We start from the raw sequence: 24,110 nt of genomic DNA, 5'->3' as shown, positions 1-24,110 counted from the left end.
GATTGCGGTATCATTTGGTGGCAACACATTGCATAACTCTATGCTTATCATATTAACAAATAGCAACAAAATATTTCATTTGTAAGTTAAACAAATAACCCTTTCATAAAGGGTTGGCGACTGGTTGTCTATTCAAGCAGATGGATGTAATTACATGGCAAAAATTTTATTTCAGAACCCGCCCCTTGTAATGAAAGCACAGCCGGACGATTATTGTAATAATGAATGGGTCATCGTGATGAGACCACACATAACCTATCATAATTAGTGTTCTTTTTCTGAGAAAAGAATAAATGTACACCGAGATACAAGTACCATTTAATTTTGTTTAATTAAGCTGAATCAAGCAAACTTTAGAGAGCTATAGGATATATATGAACTACAGCCAAAAATAGGTTTTGACAATGTTATAATCTTCTTGTTCATTTAAACATTCGCTTAAATGAGAATACTAGACGAGTAACTACTATATATATATTTGCTATTGCTGGTGGGGTGCATATAATTCAGGGAATGCATTGTGGAATAAGCTGGTAACTTCATGTGAATTCTAAAAGGTCAGAATTAGAAATCTAATGGGGTTGAAATTCCCATCAACTTGCTCCGCCGGCTGAAGTGCAACAAGACCGGCCAGAAGTGCACCCATTTCCAAAGCCCTAGATCCCATCCCAAAATCCACAGTCATCTGCGTAGTGACAGTGGACCACCAGTGCCTGTAAGGGACACGTCAGCGGCACCCACCCACATCCATCAGCAGACAGCAGAGCGGCTGAGAGCTGCTCTGTGCTCGAGGCCCTCCCAAAGGCCAAAGATTAAAAAGGTTTCATGCTTTTCAGCTCTGAAAGGAGCTTTAAGGTGAGATAATTAAAGTAATTGATCCTTACTGGAATTGATTACCTTTTCTTCGTAAAGGTTTGGGGTCATTTAGGCTGCCTCAACCGGACTCAAGCCAGTTCTAAAGACATACTGGGCAGAATTCTCACAGACACATTCCCTTGATTTAAGGGGGGGGACAAGCGGAAGATCCATTCACTGCCCCCTCCACCGAAAAATGACTCTCTATGAAAGATGGGGTGGAAACCCAGGAGAACCAGGTTCTGCCCCATTTTCTGCCCCTGTTCTGGAGATCCATTGGGATTTTGTCCTGACCCCAATTGGAATTTCAGGCCATTGAGTTCAGTGAGCAGTGTTTGAACCAACTATCCAAATCCTTTGATTAAAAATGTGTTTGAGTGTTAAACAAGTTACTAACTAAAGTATCCAATAAACCATAGGCAATGTCAATGATGACAGAATTCCTCCCATATTGAAAACTGGATTTTTTTGATTCCTATAATTTTGGGTGGTGCTGTGCTGCATGACATTAACATAACACAGTTGTATAAATTCCTTTGTCCATTATATTAATACAGGTGTTAAACCAATGTTTCAACCAATTCGTTGGGAGTGAAATTTCATACAAATGTGTTAATGTGTTCATTACTCATATCACCGATCACATTTATACCTCATTTAGTGATTTGGATTTTGTGCCATCATACGTGGCCTATAATTGTGATGTGTGGCTCTGGCTCCCTGCTCCAAAAGGTTGGACACCTCGATTTAAAGGGAAGATTTTTGTCTCACTGAGAAGGTAAGCAGTCATAGTCTAACAGCAACAGCAATTTTCCGTGAGGTTATTTTTCTACAATGTGAGCTATACAGTCTTCATACATCCCTATCAAGGCAGCTGGTCAAGGATGAATATTGTAGATGTGTATTTGAGTTCGGGTTGATTTTTTTGGGGGGAGGGGGTTGGAATGAGAAAGCTTCCAGATTCTTTTCTCAGGAGATATCGAAGCTTTGAAATCCATATAACATTGTTTAAAATTGGGTAAGATAACATTATTGAACAGATCACACTGGGCTTGCAGTTCACCACCATTGATTGAATGGTTTCATGCAGGTAGTTTGTTTACGTCATAAATTTCTGGTTTGAACTAGAAACTCATAACCATAATGCCGTATTAAGCGAAACAAACTTTGACCCTTAAAATTAGTACAGTTAAATGGTTGATATCTATGTATGAGGGGAGATTTTCCTGAGTTCCCACCCAGGTACATTGGATTGCCTGGGCACAATGAATATCAGAAAATTGGATGGGTTGGAGCACACGTCTGTGAAGCAACCTGCCCAATTTCCTTCCATTTAAACGAATAGAGGAAAATTGGGTGGATTCCTTTACAGGTGTGCACTCTGACCCGCCTGATTTGCCAATATCCAATGCGTCCTTCAATTCACTATGCCAGGAAAACCTCCCCTGTGTTTTCTAGTTAAAGTTGTAACAATGATCACGTGCCAACCATGTTTGTACCAGAAAATACTTCAGTTTACGATGCTCTTCTCATATATTCTGCACTGTGTATTTTAAATAAACTATGTATAGTTTAGAGAGCAGAAAGGATTATTTTTAGCAGGAGATGTCTCAGCTAAACATATGTTTGTTGTAGAGTTAGTTTTAAGGTTCAACTCGTGACTCCTACAGGTTGACGAAATCACAATCATAATCTGTCATCCTGCAGATTACGTACTTCCACTGACGGTCCCTGAAAATAATAAGTAAATAGTATGTAAGTAGAGTTGTGATGCTGCTCTATCAAAGGAAAATAACATTTATGTAGAATAGAACAGAAAAGAAAGTAAGTGCACAAAAACATTGGGTCAACATCAGTACATAGGTAATTGTTTTGAACAAAATGCTTTCACTAAACAGCCTCGGATTAACTAATTTAGTTTACTCTCCCAACACTGTCAACCCCAGATTTATTGTAAGTTTTGCCTTCAAGCAAAAAGTCTAGAATTAACTGAATAAGAAACTTGCTCAGAGCAGAACTGAAACCTACAGAAGTCTCAGGAATGTATGGAATGGTGCTAGACTGGTACAGTACAAATACTGGACATGAACCGGTGCTGGTGCTGCAGAACTAGTATCAAATCTATCAGTATATTGGTACAGTACAGAGAAATCACATATATAAGGCAACTGCAAGACTATTGCAATCCTAGCCTGGAGGTTCTAACTTTAGCCTCTCAGTTTTCCAACAGGCTACGATGGGTCCTGCTTGAATTGTGTCAAGCTCCCTGATGGTTGAGAGGTTAAACACCAATGCAGCACAGGCCTATACAGACCAAAGGGTCTTGGGTTCAGTTCCTGGTCTATGATGGATTAACTGGAGAAGAAGGTGAGGTGCTATCGTTGTCCTATGTACCCCTTGGTTAGAGAGGAGAAAGTGAGTCAGAGTTCCTGCTCCTAATTCAGTGCGTGAATATCAGGTGAGGGCACAATTGACCTCAGATATGATACCCCTCCAAGGTTGAATAACCTGTCAGCAGTCACTGTTTAGAATCTTTCATGCAGAATGCCCAGTTGGGCAAGGATGCTGGTATCTGGAACCATTTCCAAACAAGTCATGTTTTCAGGAGAATAGGGCAGAACACTGGATGGAAAAAATATATCACATTCGAATAGACTAATATTTTTTCTCCCTTCCTTTTCAGGAGGTAAGGGTTCATCCTGGGGTATGGGTTCATCCTGGGGTATGGTTCCACAGTATACAGTACCAGCCACCTTGCATTTAAGACTGAGATGAGGAGGAATTTCTTCACTCAGAGGGTTGTGAATCTTTGGAATTCTCTACCCCAAAGGGCTGTGGATGCTGAGTAATTGAGTATATTCAAGGCTGAGATAGATCGATTTTTGGACTCTAGGGAAATCAAGGGACATGGGGATCGGGTGGGAAAGTGGAGTTGAGGTCAAAGATCAGCCATGATCTTATTGAATGGCAGAGCAGGCTCGAAGGGCCATATGGCCTACTCCTTCTCCTAATTCTTATGTTCTTATGTCTAAGTGACCAATCTTGTATCATTTATGAGCCTATACCATCAATGTCAGTTACCTATTTTATTATGGGGGCATCACAACTGAGCCTAATCTGGTCCTCTCCTAACCTTCAGATCCCTAGATAGTGACCAAGATCACGGACCTCGATTAATTAACCCCCTTTATAGCCTACAAAACACTGGCCATTTGTAGCACCCCTGCCGCCCCAGATGAAATCAGCTGATTCAGCATCGACTAGGGAATGAACTTGTGAGGGTAAAATTTCCGCAGAGTTCCCCAATCTCCAGCCATAACTTTTGTAGAAGATTGGCAGAAACACAGCAGTTTACACTGTTTCTGCCAAAGTTACAGTGCAAGATTGGGACGATCCCCGTGGAAATTCCAGACGGGGATCTTCATCATCTTTATGGCCCAGTACCACAGAACACAGTGTAGTTATCTGCTAGTCTAGTTCTTGTCAGTTTTTGGAATGCTCTATGGTTCAAGCAGTTGCAAAAACACTGCAGAACCATGGACGCATTATTTTACATGTTCTAATAGTTCCACATTTAGGATCACTATGAAGTTTCCAGAAACATAGAGCCAGAAATTCCCTCGGAACTGCTCCCGTTCTGCCATCGTAACTTAGCAAGTGATGTGGCGGAAAAGCTGCCCATCTGGCTAAGTTATAGTGGTAGAGTTGGAGCAGCTCTGAGAAAATTCCTATCCTAGGGTTCCAAAGACTATTAAAATTTGATCAGATGGCATAAGTAGCTTAAAATTTGTTCAGTGATCTTCTATGATTCAATGTGCCAAAATGTAACCATTTGGTGATAACTGGTTACCTACTCATAAATCTGTCTTACTTTGTTAACCTCACATAACAGAACAATTTTTAATATGGGGCATGGTAATGAGTCAGTATTTGACAAAAAATTAGAAAATAAGAGCATTATTAGAAATATCTAATAATACCAATACCAACCTATTGACACCACTAAAGGTGGTACCAGCTCCTCTCATGAAGTAGCCATAACTCTGAATCAACAAATGTCCCTCCTCTTCATACTGCTCAGGCACTTCAGTTGTCAACCTTCAAAGCACACAAAGAAAAAGTTTAGTCCATTGTAAAAAAAATACAAGCAAGTGGATACTGTCATAGAGAATCAAACAAGACAAAAGAAAAGCATCAGATTAGTGGCAAGACCTGATCCAAACTGTCAAGATCATCAAATGCAAACCTGTTCTCAGTGAAGAAGTTTGTTCTCTCCTGCAACTTAATGACAAAATGAAGTTTTAACTCGGACCCTAGTTTTCATCTCACCACTAGGAAATAAAAACAAATCTGGCCAACATGGTACCAATCAAATGGGCCAATTTCAGGTAGGTTCAGGTATGTGGGTTTATTCAGCCCTCAGTTTTCTGAGATGATATGTGTATGCATATGATGATCTTCAGTTTGTGTATTCCTTCTGAAGGCATTTGCCAATTTTTGTGCCCAATCTACTGATAAGTTTTCAACTGATGGTGACTTTTCTGAAGTGCTCTTCTGTACCAGCTGCCTGACAACACAGTGGATCAGACACTCCAAACCATCGTGAGCGAGCAGAGTTTTGGTCTAGCAGAAAACAATTGACAGAAAACAACAGAAAACACTGTCTGGCTAAGTAGTGCTCTTTTCTGCCAAAAGTGCTCAGTACTCCGTAATCATCCTGGAATGCAAGGATAACACCTGGCTTGATGTTTCCACTACCAAGTGTTTCCTTTAACTCTTTTCTCCTGCCCCCGCTCCAACTTCTTTGTCACTAAGATTGAGACCATGGGGGGGATTTTTTGGGGGGTCAGGGGGCACGTTTGGTGGCGGGTCGGTTGGGAAAAACATTTTTTTGACAGCAAGTAGGGAACCCACTGTCAACCCGCCTCCACGCTAGTCTCCCAGATGTCAGGACTGTCATCGCTGAACAGACCCAACACCAAGCGGTAGGGGAGGCAATTTAGATCATTAGCTGGATTGTTCAGAGACAATTAAGTAGTATTTTAAGCTCACCTTTAGATTTTGAGAGTTCGGCAACTGTTTCCCCACTGATCGGGGATCACATCAGGTAAAGAGGTCAGGTGTTGTGTTAGCATGTGATGATTTCTAAACTTGACAGCTACAAAAGGTTTATAAAAGCTCCCATTTCATAGCTGTTCACTTTCCAAGGTTAGAAGCTGTTGCTTACTGCATTTGGAAGACAGATTGAGCTTTATGCAGGTTGCAAGTGTTTGGAGCAAACTCTCCATCCAGTGTCACCTCATTGGAACAACCTCTCTTGCCATTGACAGATCGTTTCTGTCATCTCAACCTCACCTGCCATCTATTCCATCAGCATCGGTGCCCTTGAAATGATCTCACCTTGGTCCTCAGAATCCCACCACGATCAGTCCCAACACCAGCAGCACCAACAACAACACCAACCTTCTCTGCAATCACCTGGTGCTGCACAGGACACAGAGCATCAGCACCTGATCACATCGCTGTTCGGGACGCCAGGGATGGCCTCACCATAGCCAGATTTACTTCACTTGACGCTGTACACCTTGGCTGCCACATGATGTGCCAGGTTGGCACCACCCCATAACAACACCATAATGCATCCCTACAACGCCCAAGCCATTCCTTTCACACTTGCCATTGCGGGGGGTACCATTATGTCACACCATTCACTGCAACTCACTAAGCCACTTCCAACGGTGCACCCAAATCTGTCCAAGAACGCAAAGATTTCAATGTTTGACAGCACATTAACAGAAACTTCACATGAACATTGGCTGAAACACCCAAGTACCTACCCTTGTGTGTTGTTACTTGGTATGATTGCACTAGGGTGAGTGTGAGGGGTGACTGGTGCGATGGGGAAGTGATAATGTAGATAGAGAGGGATGGGTGGAAGTGTATGGTAAGTTGGTGTGAGTAAGGATATGCAGGAGTAGAGTAGGAGAGGCAGAGTGACGGGGATGTGATGAGTGGCACAGCAGGATGAGGTTGAGGTTGAGCTTTGCAGTAAGGTTTTGTGATCTACTGAGATCATTGAAAGGTTTGCGCCACTGCAGCCTGGTCCTCCTAATAACATCCCTGCTTATGCCCTCCTGTGCATTATGCAACCAGGCTGCGCTGATCTTCACCAACCTTATTGAATTTTTGAAGAGGTAACAGGGAGTAGACAATGGTAATGCAGTAGATGTAATTTATCTGGATTTTCAAAAGGCCTTCGATAAGGTACCTCATAATAGACTGATGAACAATGTCAGAAAATGTGGAGTCAGGAAACAAGTAGCAGAATGGATTGCTGGCTGGCTTCAGGACAGAAAGCAGAGAGTAGGAGTAAAGGGTAGCTATTCACAGTGGCAGAAGGTAGTTGGTGGTGTTCCACAAGGATCAGTGCTGGGACCACTGCTGTTCACAATTTACATTAACGATTTAGACTTAGGAATCAAAAACACAATTTCTAAATTTGCGAATTACACCAAATTGAGGGGATAGTCAATACTGGGGACTGCAACAAGTTACAGGAGGACATTAATAAACTTGCAGAATGGGCATATAATTGGCAAATGAAGTTCAAATGTGAGGTATTACATTTTGGTAGGAAGAGCAGGGAGTTCACTTATCACTTGGAGAGTGTGAGTCTAGGTGGGGTAGAGGAACAAAGGGATCTAGGAGTACAAATCACTAAAAGTTGTGACGCAGGTTAGCAAGGCCATAAAAAAGCAAATAAAGCACTGGGGTTTATTTCTAGAGGGATAGAATTGAAAAGTAGGGAAGTTATGCTAAACCTGTATCGAACCTTGTTTAGACCATACTTAGAGTACTGCGTACAGTTCTAGTCGCCATATTATAAAAAGGATATAGAGGCACTGGAGAGGGTGCAGAGAAGATTTACAAGGATGATACCAGAAATGCGAGGGTATACATATCAGGAAAGGATGAACAGGCTGGGTCTCTTTTCTCTTGAAAAAAGAAGGCTGAGGGGTGACCTAATAGAGGTCTTTAAAATTATGAAAAATTTTGATGGAGTGGATACAGAGAGAATGTTTCCACTTGTGGGGAAGAGCATAACTAGAAGCCATCAATATAAGATAGTCACCAAGAAATCCAATAGGGAATTCAGAAGAAACTTCTTTACCCAAAGAGTGGTGAGAATGTGGCACTCGCTACCACAGGGAGTGGTTGAAGCGAATAGTATCGATGCATTTAAGGGGAGGCTAGACAAGCATATGAGGGAGAAGGGAATAGAGGGTTTTGCTGATAGATTTAGATGAGGAAAGACGGGAGGAGGCTCATGTGGAGCATAAATGCCGGCATGGACTGGTTGGGCCGAATGGCCTGTTTCTGTGCCATATATCCTATGTAATCTCCTGGGGAGGTCTCTTCCACCCATGGGAAGGGAAGAGGACCTCCCTGCATGCTGTGACTCCCTCCATAAACATATGGAGGGAGTCATGGGAGAGCCTGGGTGCTGGCGTGCACCTTTGTGCAGTGCTTGTCAGTGCTTGCAGCAGCTCAATGCTGTAGAACACTGACAGCAGAACTGTCAAAATAAATTTGCACAAGGTCCCTTTAAGGAAACTGGCTGATGACGCATCATCAAGTGAAGTCATCAGACCCGCTTCCTTCAATTGGCCGGGAAACGTGCTGGGTGGGCTTAACAAGCCCAATCAATGTAAAATTCTTTTCAGAATGGGCTGGTGCCAGTAACGGGTCGCACACCGCCACCGACCCGGCCGCACTGGACCCGCCGCGGTAGGCAAAACTGCGGCACATCTGTTCAGCTATCTCTCCACATCCCTCCCTTCCTCTTGCCCACCAAGCCAAGCTTCCCCTAAGGTTTTCCCCTGACCTAGCCCAGAACTCATACTTTTCTCTAGCTTCTCTCCTATCTCCCCTTATTCCCTCTCTGCACGCATCTTGTCCACGATGAGTTGACGCTTCCCAAATCCGTGCCCGTCTTTCCCGCAACTCCATGTTTGAACCTCTCCAATCAGGTTTCCACCATTGCCACAGCATTGAAATGGCCCCAAGCAAAGTCAATAATGACATACTCTGTGACTGTGACCATGGTACACTATCCCACCTCGTCCTTCTTGACCTGTCTGCAGCCTTTGACAAGGTTGACCACTCCATCCTCCTCCAACGCCTCTCCTCCATTGTCCAGCTGAATGGGACTGCCCTTGCACGTGTCCACTCTTACCTATCAAGTCATAGCCAGAGAATCTGCTGCAATGGCTTTTCTTACCGCCCCCACATCGTTACCTCTGGCATTCCCCAAGGATGGCCCCTCCTATTTCTTATCTACGTGCTGCCCCTCAGCAACATCATCCAAAGACACGATGTTGGATTCCACATGTACGCTGATGACACCTAGCTCTACCTCACAACCACTTCTCCCAACCCCTCCACTGCCTATGCATTGTCAGACTGCTTCTCCGAAATCCAATCCTGGATGAACCGAAATTTCCTCCAATTAAACATTGGGAAGACTGAACCCATTTTCATCGGGCCCCACCACAAACTCCATATCCTTGCCACCAATTCCAGGCTCCTCCCTGGCCACTGACTCTGGCTGAGCCAGACTGTTCACATCCTCGGCATCCTATTTGACCCTTCTGACCCCATATCCTCTCCATTACAAAGACCGCCTAGTTACACCTCCATAATATCACCCGTCTATTCCTGCCTCAGTTCATCTGCTGCTGAAACCCTCTTCCATGCTTTTGTTACCTCCGGCCTTAACAATTCCAATGCTATCCTGGCCTGTCTCCCACCCTCCACCCTCCATAAACTTGAGCTCATCCAAAACTCTACTGCCTGTATCCTAACTCGCACCAAGTCCTGTCCACCTATTACCCCTGTGCTCGCTGACCTACATGGTCCACCATTTTAAAATTCTCATCCTCGTGTTCAAATTGCCCTTCCCTGTCTCTGTAACTTTCTCCAGCCCTACAGCCCTCTGAGAACTCTACAGGTGAAAAATTCGGGGCTTTACGCCACCCATTACCGCCAAAAAATGGCGAAAGAGCAGCCACCGCCGCTATTTCACCAGCGGATGGCGGGTCCCGAGGCCTCCTCCATTTTTAATATTTTCTTTGCGCTGCTGGTAACTGCCAAGTTAACCTGGCGTGTAAGCAGGCTGGCTATGGTGATGCCAGCACCTCTTAAAGGGACACCCACATCATTCAGGTAAGTTTGGATTTAAGCTTTTGGACTGGATTTTCTTGATTTTCTTGAAGTAGTGGCTTGCTGCAATAGATGTTAAAAAAAAATTTAAGTGTGAAGGGAATGCTGCTGGACACTTGCATGGTCTCGGATGGTAAAGGAAGGCCTCTGAGAAAACAGAAAATGCTGCAAATACTCAACAGGTCAGGCAACATCCATGGAGAGAAAAACAGAGTTCACATCTTCAGTCAAGATGTTGCCTGACCTGCTGAGTATTTACAGCATTTTATGCTGTCATTTCAGATTTACAGCATCTGCTCACAGAGGGAAGAGGAAGACACAGAAGAAGAGGAGAAAGCCGAAGAGCAGGAAGCCGACAGAAGGATGCATCCCAAACAGCCTCTTTCATGCCGGGATATCCAGGATGGAATCATCCACCTGCAGTCCCAGTGACCACAACCCCAATTCCCCTTTCAACATTAGTCCCACACCTTACCTTCCCTCTGTTACTGACCATCACAGCTTCCTCTTGGCCATGATACTGAAATAAAAGCCACTACAAAGCAAACTTCCCAATCCAACTTTATACATCTATCCATCCAATATGACATCAAGAAATCAATTCATCACCCCTATGCATTCTCACTGTCTGGTGTGTGCCTTTGCCTATTCTACTGTTTTCACACAGTGCTTCCCCAGTGGTTGCAGCATGGCTGGTGGATGGCTGCTGACTTTCAGTGGGGAACACTGCAAATGGCCTTGCTGGTCGACCTTGAGGAGCTGGTGGCTGAGAGTGTCGAATCAATCTTCTTCTTCACTCTCCTCTCCCTCTTGGTCAACCACTGGCTGGGCAGGCTGCGTTTCTTTGGTGTGTGAAATGAGGAAGGCACAAGGGTGGAGTTGTGGTGAGGGGAGGGCGGGAAAGCAAGAGGTGCAGGCCAGAAGGAGGATAACGTATGAGGATACCAGCATCTTGTATCCTTTCAGCCATGCCCCTGCCAAGAATGGCCAGCACCGTCTCCTCCAAGGGGGTGAGGTGAGGCTAGGAATGGGGAATGTGCCTCGTGATTGGTACAGATTGTTGGTAAGTGAGTGATTGGGAGTGGGGTCATGTATTGAGCAGTGTGTGAGGCTAGTGGTGCAGTTGTTAAGAGGCGGCTTTTGAAGATGCATTCACTGACCTTGACCACTGGTCTGAGGTCATGAAGCTTCTTTGGGTACTGGAGCCAGGTGGTGGGGGTGACACTGCTGGCAGTGACGGCCTTAGTGATGTTGTCCCACATCGTTCTTTCTGGAAGGCCTCCTGGCCCCTGTAGGTAGAGGACCTGTCTGCAGTGTTGACACCCTGCACAAAGCTGGAGTGCGGCATGCGAGACCCTGGGTGCCCCTTCCCTGACTTGCTGAGCCATTTGTGTTAGTGCTGAAGCACTTTTCCCATTTATTGAAGTTCAGAAAGGAATTCAGCTCTAAGAGCTGAATAATCCTATTTGGGACTTCATTTTAACATTAAATTTTTTTTTGAAAGGCAGTAAGAGTTGAAAACTTCATTTTTTAACTACATTTTAATTTGTATTACTTCTGAGTGCATTGCCCCTTTAATTCATAGCCTTTTTAAGCACCCACAATTCCTTGTGAGCTCCACAGCCTCGCTCCCAGAAGCTGTAGGAAGCTCGAATGGCACTTCAGGACAGGAACTTCACCTCAGAAGTCTCCACTAACATCACCATTCTCCATCCCGCTAGACGAATTTACTTGGTTTAGCGTGGCGGCCATTTTTGATGGCCGTTAACCACCAACACCCCTTCCCCTTCGCCCGGCACCTTCCCATGCAAGCGCAGGAGATGCAACACCTGCCCTTTTACCTCCTCCTTTACCACCATCCAGGACCCCAGACAAGCCTTCCAGATGAAACAGCGATTTACTTGTACTTCTTACAATTTAGTATACGGTATTCGCTGCTCACGATGCGGTCTCCTCTACATTGGGGAGACCAAAAACAAATTGGGTGACCGCTTTGCGGAACACGTCCGCTCCCCTCCACTCCCACTCTGATCTCTCCGTCCGCGACCTCTTACATTGTTCCAACGAAGCTCAACATAAGCTCGAGAAACAGCACCTCATCTTTCGATTAGGCACTTTACAGCCTTCTGGACTTGACATTGAGTTCAACAATTTCAGACTATAAATTGGCCCCTGTATTTCTTTATATATTTTTTTCTTTTGTTTCCTCACATGGTAGCTGTTAATGTTGCTGCCATCATCATTCACACATCATCTAGACCCATCTTTTACATAGAAACATAGAAACATAGAAGATAGGAGCAGGAGTAGGCCATTCGGCCCTTCGAGCCTGCTCCGCCATTCATTGCGATCATGGCTGATCATTCAAATTCAGTACCTTGTCCCTGCCTTCTCCCCTTTTGTTTCTTAACTTATCCCATTACCTCTCCTTTTGCCTTGCCAGTCTTTTGTCAGTCAATCTCTCCTGCCTTCCATCCTATCACAGACCTTCCCTTTGTTCTTTCCTCCCCTCCTCCCTGCCCCTGCTTAATAATCTCCCTTCCCTAACCTTTTCCAGTTCTGACGAAGGGTTGGACCCGAAACGTTGACTCTGCTTCTCTCTCCTCGATGCTGCCTGACCTGCTGAGTGTTTCCAGCACTTTCTGTTGTTAGTTAAAATATTTTTGCCTTTCAGATGCTGATGAACCTGTTGTATATTTCTGACATCTTCTGTTTTTAAAAAACAAACTATTTAGTCTCACTGTATGGAGAGTAATGAATACCTGGAAATGTTTAGAAGGCAATAATCTAATTGATGATTTAGATAACATTACAATTTGAGAATAAAATCAAAGTAATTTATAAACATTGGGCGCGATCTTGCCAGCCCTGGGGAGGCGGGTATGGAGGCGGGACTGCCAGGAAAATGGCAGAATCTGGGATTGGGTGCCCATCCTGCCCTCAACCTGCCTCCGTGCCATCTTCCCAGGAGGCAGGTAGCCGACCCGCACCGGGTCCCGTCTCCTGGAGGCGGGAAGGGGATTACAGCCACTTAACTGCCTGTTAGCAGGTAGTTAACAGACAGTTAAGAGGCTTATCCCCATTTTTCCAACAGAGGCGCAGGATTCCCGACGTCGGGAAACCCCGCCAGGGTCACCGAGGCAAGCAGTGGGACTGCAGGGGTTGGAGGGATCCAAACGTGCACTGTGGAGGCAAGTGATGGGTGCAAGTGTGGAGAGGTAAGTATGTGAGGTGAGTGGAAAGTGATAGAAAATATTTACTTACCTTTGTTTCTTCCTGTAGGCTTCAACAGTTGGGAATGCGGAGAGTCTCGCATCTCACCGGCAGAGATGACAGATGGCTGCTGCATTCTCCGATGCAACAACCATCTAATTTCTGCTAAAGGAAGAGGTTTGATGAGTCTTGAATACAAGCACTCATCAAACAACATGGAATGTCAGTGTTTGACAGCTTCACAGAGCTGTCAAATGATGACAATCCATCTTTCAAAAATCTTTGACAGATGAAACGTCATACGCTGACGTTCTCTGTAACCGGCTTCCCCTTAATTGGTTTGCTAAGCCCGCTGGGCAGGCTTAACAAGGTCAATCAAGGGAAAATAGCGTGGGTTGGCCACAAGGCGATGGAGGCGGGACAATGACCCGACAAGCAGCAGTCCCGCCTCCAATGCGCCCCCATTGGCAAAATTGCTCCCATTATTACTGCCATAAAATCACTCCATGATGTCTTTTTTTTTTACCATACATGTATACACTCTGAAATTTCTATTATGGTTTTAATATGTACTGGGTCCATATTTTGCAAGCAATAGCTGTTAGTGTAGATGTTGACAACCAGTGCGCTGTCTGTTATTCACATGGAAGGACATCCATACATCAATGGGGATGTGTCGTTCGACTAGAGGCTGGTATGCTGACTGAGATGAAGTGAGCTCCACTGAGGGGAGTATCTAGGTCAGAAGTGGCATGGACCCCTGAAAACTCTAAAGATTGAAAGAATTATTGAGATCAGCCACTTACATAGCGAATCGAAGCAACACTGCATGTGATCGGATGGCGGGCTGGGTAACCCCCTCCCCCAATGATCTCATGAAGTTGTGCTTCCACTGCCCTGGTTAGGACCTGCTGGTACCTGTTATGTGCTATCTTGTCCTGGAAGTTAAAGAGTGGTGATTATGAATGAGCTTATTGGCAAGTGTGTTTGTGATGCATCATGTGGTTGAAGAGATGTGTCTGATGTGCGAGTAGTGCCTGTGAAGGATGCAATAGTGTGGGTTGTGTGAATGTCAGTGTATAGTTAGATGGTGGATATAGTGTGTTGAGTTTGTGATGCTGGTGCAGCTATTGAGAAGTGTGTCTGCGAGATGGGATCTTACCTTGACCACTCGTATCAAATCGTTAACATTCTTACGGCACTGTAGCCATGTCCTGGGGGCAGTGTTCCTGGCTGTGACTTCCTCGGTGATCTCCTTCCACATCCAACGCATTAGTTGCCTCTGTGTCATCCTTACCCCTGCGGGTACAGGACATCTCACCTCCTCTGCGCCTCCTCCACTAGGACCTCCAGTGCTGCCTCTGAGAACCTGTGGGCCCTCTCCCCCATTCCCTCAGCTATCCTGATAGTGCTGTTGTCTGTCACCAATGCGTGGAGGCTACATATACTGTAGCACGAAAAGTGCTTCTAATCAGCGCTTGAGTGCTAAATATGCAGGCCTCCGTTTTTGCACCTCCAGGCACGTTTAAATCACGGTAATCAGCAATTAGCCCCAAAATTGTAGGCTGAAACCAGACTTTTAAAATAGGCGTGTCTTATTAGCACAGCATCCAGTTTGTGCCTGTTTTCACACTTTCCCAATGGTCCCAATGTGTTTACAGAGCCATTGAGGGAGTAATTATTGTTCCAACAGACAGCTTTAAAAAATGAGAATGTTAAAACAAAGATCAGCCTGTCTGACCTTGTGAACTAGGACACAGACTGTACAGCTAACTGATAAAGGCTATTTACTGCCACTAATGTGTAGATTTCTGAGACTGAAAGACAGGCCAAAAATCTACACTCTTCTAGTCTGTTTAATCTTACTAATGGTAACCATAGTGTTGTGTATTGATTGCGAGTTTGACACCAGTTAATACGGTAATGTAATGTGCATTGCATTATGGGAATTACCCGGGAAAGCTGCAGTCAGCCATTTTACCAATAAAGTAAAGATCACAGTTATGAGCCTGTCTGCCTGACTCTGATTTAATTCGATGTATCTACATGCTTGATTGAACGTATTAAAGCATAGATACAACATTGGCGACGAGGATAACGAACGGAATCATTTTTAAATAAGTAGTTGCCCAAGTTTTAGTTAGCTAGGATGGAGAAGACCGGCATTCAAAATTTTGCATGCTTCGCCGAGCCAGCCACGTTGGGTCCAAGATGGACGAGGTGGTTAACGTCTTTTGAGCTTTATGCCAATGGCAAAGGACTCATTATCGACGATACCTCTACAGCTGCCATGAAGCAGAGGAGAAGAGCTCTACTTCTACACCTAGCAGGACCAGATGTCCAGGATATCTTTTCAACTCTACCGGACACAGGAGAACCAGCAGACTACACAGCGGCGGTTAGTGCTTTGAATCACTACTTCGTGCCACAGGTCAACGCAGCATTTGCTAGACAGACTTTTCATAAGTTGTCCCAGAAGGCAGGTGAGACTGTGCAACAATTTGCTACTCGCTTGCGGCAGGCTGCTAAAGACTGTGCTTTTGGGGGGGATGCGGATAATCAAATAAGAGACGCTATCCTGAGTAGGTGCACGACAGCCTATGTGTGGAGGAAATTGCTAGAGGAAGGGCATGGTCTAAAGCTCGCCCGCACGTTACAATTGGCCTCACAATGTGAAAACGTCGAGGAGCAGATGTCAGCCATGTCATGTACAGAGAAGGCGGAGACAGATACTTTTCGTCGTGTTACACAGAAAAGAGGGTATTATGCGAAAAGTTCGACAGAGAAACCAAAGGGAAATGGCGATAGGAACGAAAAGAAATGTTACAGATGTGGACACACAGACCACATGGGCAGAGATCCGAAATGCCCAGCACGCGGACAAACGTGTCATAAGTGCAAGGGAAAGGATCATTTCTCCAAAGTATGCCGTACAAAGGGTACAAAGAAACACAGTGTGAACAATGTAGAGGAACAAAGTAACTGTGCATTTGCTGTTACTGGAAATAACGTGACAGAGAGACCTTCCTTTTGTGTGGGGGGAGTAAACCTGAGAATGTTAATTGATTTGGGTGCAACTAATAATGTGATAGATGAGAATACATGGGAAGGATTAAAGTCAGAACACATTAAGTGTCAGTCTCATGTTCCTAAGACAGAGAGAAAGTTATTCTCTTATGCTTCTAGCCGACCACTGTCAGTTAAAGGTGTATTCACATGTGGGATTACAATAGGTAAGAGAACTGAGCAGGCGGAGTTCATTGTGGTTAAAGGCCATGGAGAGCTGTTGCTAGGAAGGGAGACAGCCATGAAACTGGGAGTTTTAAAAATAGGTGCAGATGCCTCAGCTGTGGTAGATGTAAGACAGCTACTAGAACAGCGGTATCCAAAGGTGTTCCAGGGAGTAGGAAGGCTGAACACAAAACAGATCAGTTTGTATATCGACCCACAAGTGAAGCTTGTGGCCCAGCCACTCAGGCGCATACCATTCAACTTATGGGGGGCAGTAGAGGCCAAAATAAAACAATTGAGGGACATGGACATTATCGAACCTGTAACTGGTCCCACCCCATGGGTAAATCCTGTGGTTATTGTACCAAAAGCAGATAAGGATGTAAGGTTATGCCTAGACATGAGACGAGCAAACCAGGCAATAGTGAGGGAACGATATCCAATCCCCACCGTTGATGAGATACTCCAAGGAATGAACGGCTCGACGATGTTTAGTAAGCTAGACCTGAAATGGGGTTATCACCAGCTAGAACTGACCACTGAGTCACGAGAAATCACAACATTTGCAGTATATAATGGAATATACAGGTACAAGATTAATTGGGGAGAATAAAAGGGATTAATTAAGAAAGGGAAAATAGAATATGAGAGTAAGCTAGCAGGAAACATAAAAACTGACTGTAAAAGCTTTTATAGATATGTGAAGAGAAAAAAATTGGTGAAGTCAAGCGTAGGTCCCTTACAGTCAGAATCAGGGGAATTTATAATGGGAAACAAGGAAATGGCAGACCAACTAAATACATACTTTGGTTCTGTCTTCACAAAGGAGGACACAAATAACCTCCCAGAGATGCCGGGGAACATAGGGTCTGATGAAAGAGAGGAACTGAAAGAAATCAGTATTTGTAGGAAAATGGTGTTAGGAAAATTGATGGGACTGAAGGCCGATAAATCCCCAGGGCCTGATGGTCTACATCCCAGGGTACTTAAGGAAGTGGCCCTAGAGATAGTAGATGCATTACTGGTCATCTTCCAGAACTCGATAGACTCTGGAACGGTACCCATGGATTGGAGGGTAGCTAATGTTACCCCACTATTCAAAAAAGGTGGTAGAGAAAAAGCGGGGAATTATAGACCGGTAAGCCTGACATCGGTAGTGGGGAAAATGCTGGAGTCTATTATAAAAGATGTAATCGCAGAGCACTTGGAAAGCAGTGACAGGATCGGACAAAGTCAACATGGAGTTACAAAAGGTAAATCATGCTTGACTAATCTACTGGAATTTTTTGAGGATGTAACTGGTAAAATAGATAAGGGAGAACCAGTGGATGTGGTGTATTTGGACTTTCAGAAGGCTTTCGATAAGGTCCCACACAAGAGATTAGCGTGCAAAATTAAGGCACATGGGATTGGGGGCAAGGTATTGACTTGGATAGAGAACTGGTTGGCGGACAGAAAGCAAAGAGTTGGAATAAACGGGTCATTTTCCGAGTGGCAGGCAGTGACTAGTGGGGTACCGCAAGGATCGGTCCTAGGACCCCAGCTGTTCACAATATATATTAATGATCTGGACGAGGGAATTGGATGTAATATCTCCAAATTTGCAGACGACACAAAGCTGGGCGGGAGGGTAAGCTGTGAGGAGGATGTCGGGAAACTCCAGTACGATTTGGACAGGTTGGGTGATTGGGCAAAAACATGGCAAATGCACTATAATGTGGATAAATGTGAGGTTATCCACTTTGGTGGCAAAAACAGGAAGGCAGATTATTATTTGAATGGCAATAGATTGGGAGAAGGGGAAGTGCAAAGAGACCTGGGTGTCCTTGTGCACCAGTCGCTGAAGGTAAGCATGCAGGTGCAGCAGGCGGTTAAGAAGGCAAATGGTATGTTGGCCTTCGTAGCAAGAGGGTTCGAGTACAGGAACAAGGATGTCTTGCTACAGTTGTACAGGGCCTTGGTGAGACTGCACCTTGAGTATTGTGTGCAGTTTTGGTCACCTTACCTGAGGAAGGACGTTCTTGCCATGGAGGGAGTGCAGCAAAGATTCACCAGGCTGATACCTGGGATGGCAGGAATGACGTATGAGGAGCGATTGTGTCGATTGGGCTTATACTCACTGGAGTTTAGAAGATTGAGAGGGGATCTCATCGAAACCTATAAAATTCTGTCAGGTCTGGACAGACTAGATGCAGGAAGGATGTTTGTGATGGCCGGGGAGTCCAGAACCAGGGGTCATAGTCTAAGGATAAGGGGTAAGCCATTTAGGACTGAAATGAGGAGGAATTTCTTCACCCAGAGAGTGGTGAACCTGTGGAATTCTCTGCCACAGAGGGCGGTGGAGGCTAGTTCTTTAAATATATTCAAGAAAGAGTTGGATATATTTCTTGAGGCTAAAGGGATCAAGGGATATGGGGAAAAGGCAGGGACAGGGTACTGAATTTGGATGATCAGCCATGATCACATTGAATGGCAGAGCAGGCTCGAAGGGTCTTCTATGTCTATGTCTATGTCTATGTCTAAGAGGCTGATAACGGAATATACAGGTACAAGAGGCTGATATTCGGTGTATCTTCAGCTAGTGAGCACTATCAGCACGAGATAGCTAATGCCTTAGCTGGAATAGAGGGTGTTGAAAACATCTCAGACGACATTATCGTGCATGCACACGACCAGGAAATGCACGACAGACGTCTACACGCTGTCATGACCAGACTAATGGAAAGTGGACTGACACTAAACTCAGAGAAGTGCCAATTCAACATGGACCGATTGATTTTCATGGGAATCCTGTTGTCTGAAAAGGGCATCGGACCAACAGCAGAGAGAGTGCGAGCAGTGGCAGAAGCTCGGGAACCAGAGAATGCTACAGAGGTGAGGAGTTTCTTGGGACTCGTTGGGTACAGTAGCAGATTCATCCCACAGTTTGCAACGCTATCAGAGCCACTGCGACGCCTGACGAGAAAAGGCACACCATTTAAATTTGGATCACAACAGAGACAGTCATTCAGTGCACTCAAGGAAGAGTTGGCCAGAGCCGGCACTTTAGCATATTTTGATAAGGACGCACCAACCAAGGTGGTAGCAGATGCGAGTCCTGTAGGTTTAGGCACAGTACTAGTTCAGGACCAACAGGGACAAGAGGTGTCAATATGCTATGTAAGTCGTAGTTTAACAGACTGTGAGAGGAAATACTCTCAAACAGAGAGAGAGGCCTTAGCTCTTGTATGGGCTTGTGAGAGGCTGCATCCATATGTGTATGGCCGAAAATTTAACTTGGTAACTGACCATAAGCCATTACAAGTGATATACGGCCCACACTCTAAACCCTGTGCCCGTATAGAGAGATGGGTACTTAGATTACAGCTGTATGATTTAGTAGATGCATTGCTGATCATCTTCCAACGGTGGCATAGTGGTTAGCACTGTTGCCTCACAGTGCCAGGGACCCGGGTTCAAATCCGGCCTCGGCTGACTGTCTGTGTGGAGTTTGCACATTCTCCCCGTGTTTGCGTGGGTTTCCTCCGGGTGCTCCAGTTTCCTCCCACAGTCTAAAGATGTGCGGGTTAGGTTGATTGGCCATGATAAAAATTGGCCCTTAGTGTTAGGGGGGATTAAATACGTGGGGTTACGGGGATAGGGCTTGGGTGGGATGGCTGTCGGTGTAGGGACCGGGTGCTAGGGTTTGGATGATCAGCCATGATCTCGTTGGCCGAATGGCCTACTCCTGCTCCTATCTTCTATGTTTCTATGTAATACCCACTGACACCAACATGTCAGACATACCCAATACAGCCAGACCTCAAAGGGTTAAAAGAAAACCCCAAAGACTGTCTGATTATGTCACAACATAAACTGTGTGAGAACTGCATGGGTGATGTTAAATGTTTAAACCTGGGAATTATTTAGCTGTGTGGTAAGACACAAGTTTGTAAAAAGTTTATAAACCAAATAAGTTATGCAGTGTTATTGTAAGCAACTGTTTGTAAACTGCAAGTTTGTTTCCAAGGAAAAGGGGGATGTTGTGTATTGATTGCGAGTTTGACACCAGTCAATACGGTAATGTAATGTGCATTGCATTGTGGGAATTACCCGGGAAAGCTGCAGTCAGCCATTTTACCAATGAAGTAAAGATCATAGCTAGAAGCCTGTCTGCCTGGTTCTATGCTTGAATGCGTTCATACAACACATAGGCCTAGAAATTCAGTTGGTTGCGCCAGCCGTTAGCGCCTTAGGAGGAGTAGATTCCGGGCGCTAGGCGGCTTGCGCCCGGGTGAAGCGCGAACTGCGCCTCGCCCCAACTTCACTAGAGATTTAGCGGCGGCGCAAAGTCTTTGCGCGCGCTCAGCTGCGCGCGCAGATCATGACGTCATTTCCTCGTGCAACACCCTTTGTGCGCCCCCAACCGGAACTTCAGTCGCGCCGCCCCATTGTGCGCCTGGCGCCCCTAGCGACTGTTAAGTGGAACGGTGCTCAGCCGATGCGGGGCGCGGGGGGCGCAAATTAAAGGGCACTCATCCTGCAATATAAAAGGCTGCCATTTTGCAGCACACCTTCTTGCGAAACGGATCTTTGGAGAGAGACCAAGGTAGATAGCTTTCTGCTTTGGCCCAACACTCGGACAGGTACTTCTGGCTTCAGGCCACAGCTTTCAAAAAGTTTTTGCCTTCATTGACATCTCATTGTTTGCCAGCATATTATGGGGGCTGCAATGGGTGTAAACACTGGCTTTCTCAATTACATCCAAAGGGCTCAGAGACGCCATGAGAGACTGGCAGCCCTGGCTAGACGGAGAGGGGGCAACAGGCGTCGGCAAAGGAGGCCTTACCCACCCAGGGTATACCGCCAGCAGTTCTCCTATCTCAACATGTCTGAGAAGCAGTGTGTTCGGAGGCTGCGATTCAGAAGGGACGTGGTCACAGAGATCTGCCAGCTGCTTGTCGGTGATCTGCAGTCACAGCTGAGGTGCAGGACGTCTCTGTCGGTGGCAGTGAAGGTGATGGTGGCTCTCAACTTTTATGCCACCGGCTCCTTCCAATCCGCTACTGGCGACATTGCTAACATCTCCCAATTCGCCGTGCATTGCTGCATCCGCCAGGTGACCAATACCCTTTTCAAAAGGAGACGTCAGTTCATCTCCTTCTCCATGGCCCTTGCCAAGCAGCAACAGCGTGCAATGGGCTTTGCAGCATTCGCGGGCTTCCCCATGGTGCAGGGCGCCATTGACTGTACGCATGTGGCTTTGCGGGCACCTCTGGAGAATGCCGAGGATTACCGCAACCGGAAGGGCTACCATTCGCTGAACGTACAGCTGGTGTGTGACCACAGGCAGCTCATCCTAGCTGTCAATGCCCGCTTTCCAGGCAGCAGCCACGATGCCTTCATCCTCCGACAGACTTCTGTGGCAGACATGTTCCAGGCCCAGCCTCACCCACGAGGATGGCTTATCGGGGACAAAGGCTATCCTTTGTGTACCTGGCTGATGACCCCGCTCCGTGCGCCCAGCACCCCTGCTGAAGAGCGATACAACGAGAGCCATCAATCGACCAGGAACATCATCGAACAAACAATCGGCGTCCTGAAGCAACGGTTCCGCTGTCTTGATCGTTCCGGGGGAGCACTGCAGTATTCGCCGGAGCGAGTCTCCCATTTCGTCGTCGTTTGCTGCATGCTGCACAACCTGGCTATCCGCAGGACTCAGCCACTGCCACCACACATTGGAAGACCACCTGAGGAGGAGGAGCAGGAGGAGGAGGAGGAGGACCAGCACAGGAGGGAGGCACAAAGTGCAAGGGCCGCCCGTCGCCGGCTTATTGAACGTCGGTTCTAGGCCCCCTCTCAGGGACTGGCTTGTGCCAATGTCAGCAGATGAATGTAGCCGCTCCACAAGCCCTCAGCCGAGCAGGCCAACCAGGACTTAACCAAAAAACCATGCACACTGCAATTTAACAACAAAAATTTATTGAAAACCTCTGCCCTTCCCACATTACATGCTCTTGTGGAGAAGCCCCCTCCAAAAACACAAAGCTACCAGTCTCGGCCTTACAAAAAGAAAGAAAGACACCAGTCTCGGCCTTACACAAATAAAGAAAGACACCAGTCTCGGCCTTACACAAATAAAGATAGACACCAGTCTCGGCCTTACACAAATAAAGAAAGACACCAGTCTCGGCCTTACACAAATAAAGAAAGACACCAGTCTCGGCCTTACACAAATAAAGATAGACACCAGTCTCGGCCTTACACAAATAAAGATAGACACCAGTCTCGGCCTTACACAAATAAAGATAGACACCAGTCTCGGCCTTACACAAATAAAGATAGACACCAGTCTCGGCCTTACACAAATAAAGATACACACCAGTCTCGGCCTTAAACCCAAACAACTGCACAAGTGTCGGCCTTCCAACAAGCACCAGGCATTTGTGCATACCTCTACTTTTTGTCCTGCGAGGGCGATGCCTTGCACATCCTTGCCTGGCCCCTGCCCGCCCTGCTGCTCCTCCTCAATGGGAGCCCAGTGGCTGCAGCAAGGCTGGTGGAAGGCTGCTGAGGGGCAGATGGCGAGACGGCAGATGCCCTTGGGGGTCGGCCTGCACCAGCTCTGGTCTTGGAGGGGCCGGCTGCTGACTGCTCCAACTCTGGCTGGGCGGCAGCAGTCTGTCCAGCAGCTCGTGGCAGCTGCAATGGTGGAGTGGCAGTGTCGGCTGCAGGAATGGTGGCAACCTGGCAGATCGCAGGTGCTCGCTGGTCGCCTGACACATTGGCACTCGCATGGGCCAGCAGTGCAGCATGCGCAGCAACCAGCTGAAGGACAGATTGCTGGGCTGCTGCTGCGCGGCGAGTGGCCTGGCGAGGCCTGGCTGATCCAGCGAGGGTGGCAGCAATTAGTGCCCGTGTGGCCCTGGTCTGTGTCCGCAATACACCAGCCAGTGAATGGACGGCACGACTGAGCACTTGGCTAGAAGCCGACTGTGCTGCCGCAATGTCCTGCAGACTCCTGGCCTGTGCTGCATTGATGTCCTGCACACTCCTGGCCTGTGCTGCATTGAATTGTTCCAGACTCCTGGCCTGTGCTGCACTGAATTGTTGCAGACTCCTGGCCTGTGCTGACCCGAATTCCTGCACACTCCTTACCAGTGACTCTATGGAGTCAGGCATCCTTGCCACTGCAGCCATGAGCTCAGTGTGCCTGCGCTCAGCCTGGACGGCCATTTCCTCTAGGAGGCACACCTCCTCTGCGCTGACCGTCGCAGGACTGGAGGCCGCACTCACCCTCTGGGGAGAAGTCCGCCGAGCTTCCCCACCCCTCCCGCGTTGCTGCAGGCCGCTGGGCCCTGGAGCTTCACTCTCCTCCGACCCTTCCCCCCGGCTCCCCTCCAGGGAAGACGTGTCCCCTACATCAGCATGGGCTGGCGCGGCTGAGGGTGGCACTGATGGGCCGACTTCCTCTTCCTCCTCCTCGTCTTCCGAAGGGCTAACAGTGGCAGCTTGAGGGCCCGCCTCCTCACCTGGCGATTCACCATCTGAAAGCAGGAAGGCACAAGAGTAGCTTTAGAGTGAGGACAGGGCGGCAGCGAGGGAGGCAT

General features: G+C 46.6%; 1 protein-coding gene across 1 annotated transcript in view; it reads right to left on the bottom strand.

The window, feature by feature from the left end:
• Positions 1-312: 312 nt before the first annotated feature.
• dpt (dermatopontin) overlaps positions 313-24,110 on the bottom strand; it is a 42,493-nt gene continuing 18,695 nt past the window's right edge. The window contains exons 3-4 of the mRNA XM_086006722.1: positions 4,846-4,953; positions 313-2,586 (exon numbers count right to left, since the gene is read on the bottom strand). Coding sequence (XP_085862848.1) covers positions 2,520-2,586; positions 4,846-4,953 — 175 coding nt within the window. The 3' untranslated portion in view covers positions 313-2,519. The remainder of the gene's footprint in view (positions 2,587-4,845; positions 4,954-24,110) is intronic.

This window comes from Somniosus microcephalus, chromosome 14, assembly GCF_052327205.1.
Source record: "Somniosus microcephalus isolate GS21.2 chromosome 14, FLI_Smic_1.0, whole genome shotgun sequence".
In the NCBI taxonomy this organism is placed as follows: domain Eukaryota; kingdom Metazoa; phylum Chordata; class Chondrichthyes; order Squaliformes; family Somniosidae; genus Somniosus; species Somniosus microcephalus.
This window is presented reverse-complemented; position numbering and strand designations above follow the sequence as displayed.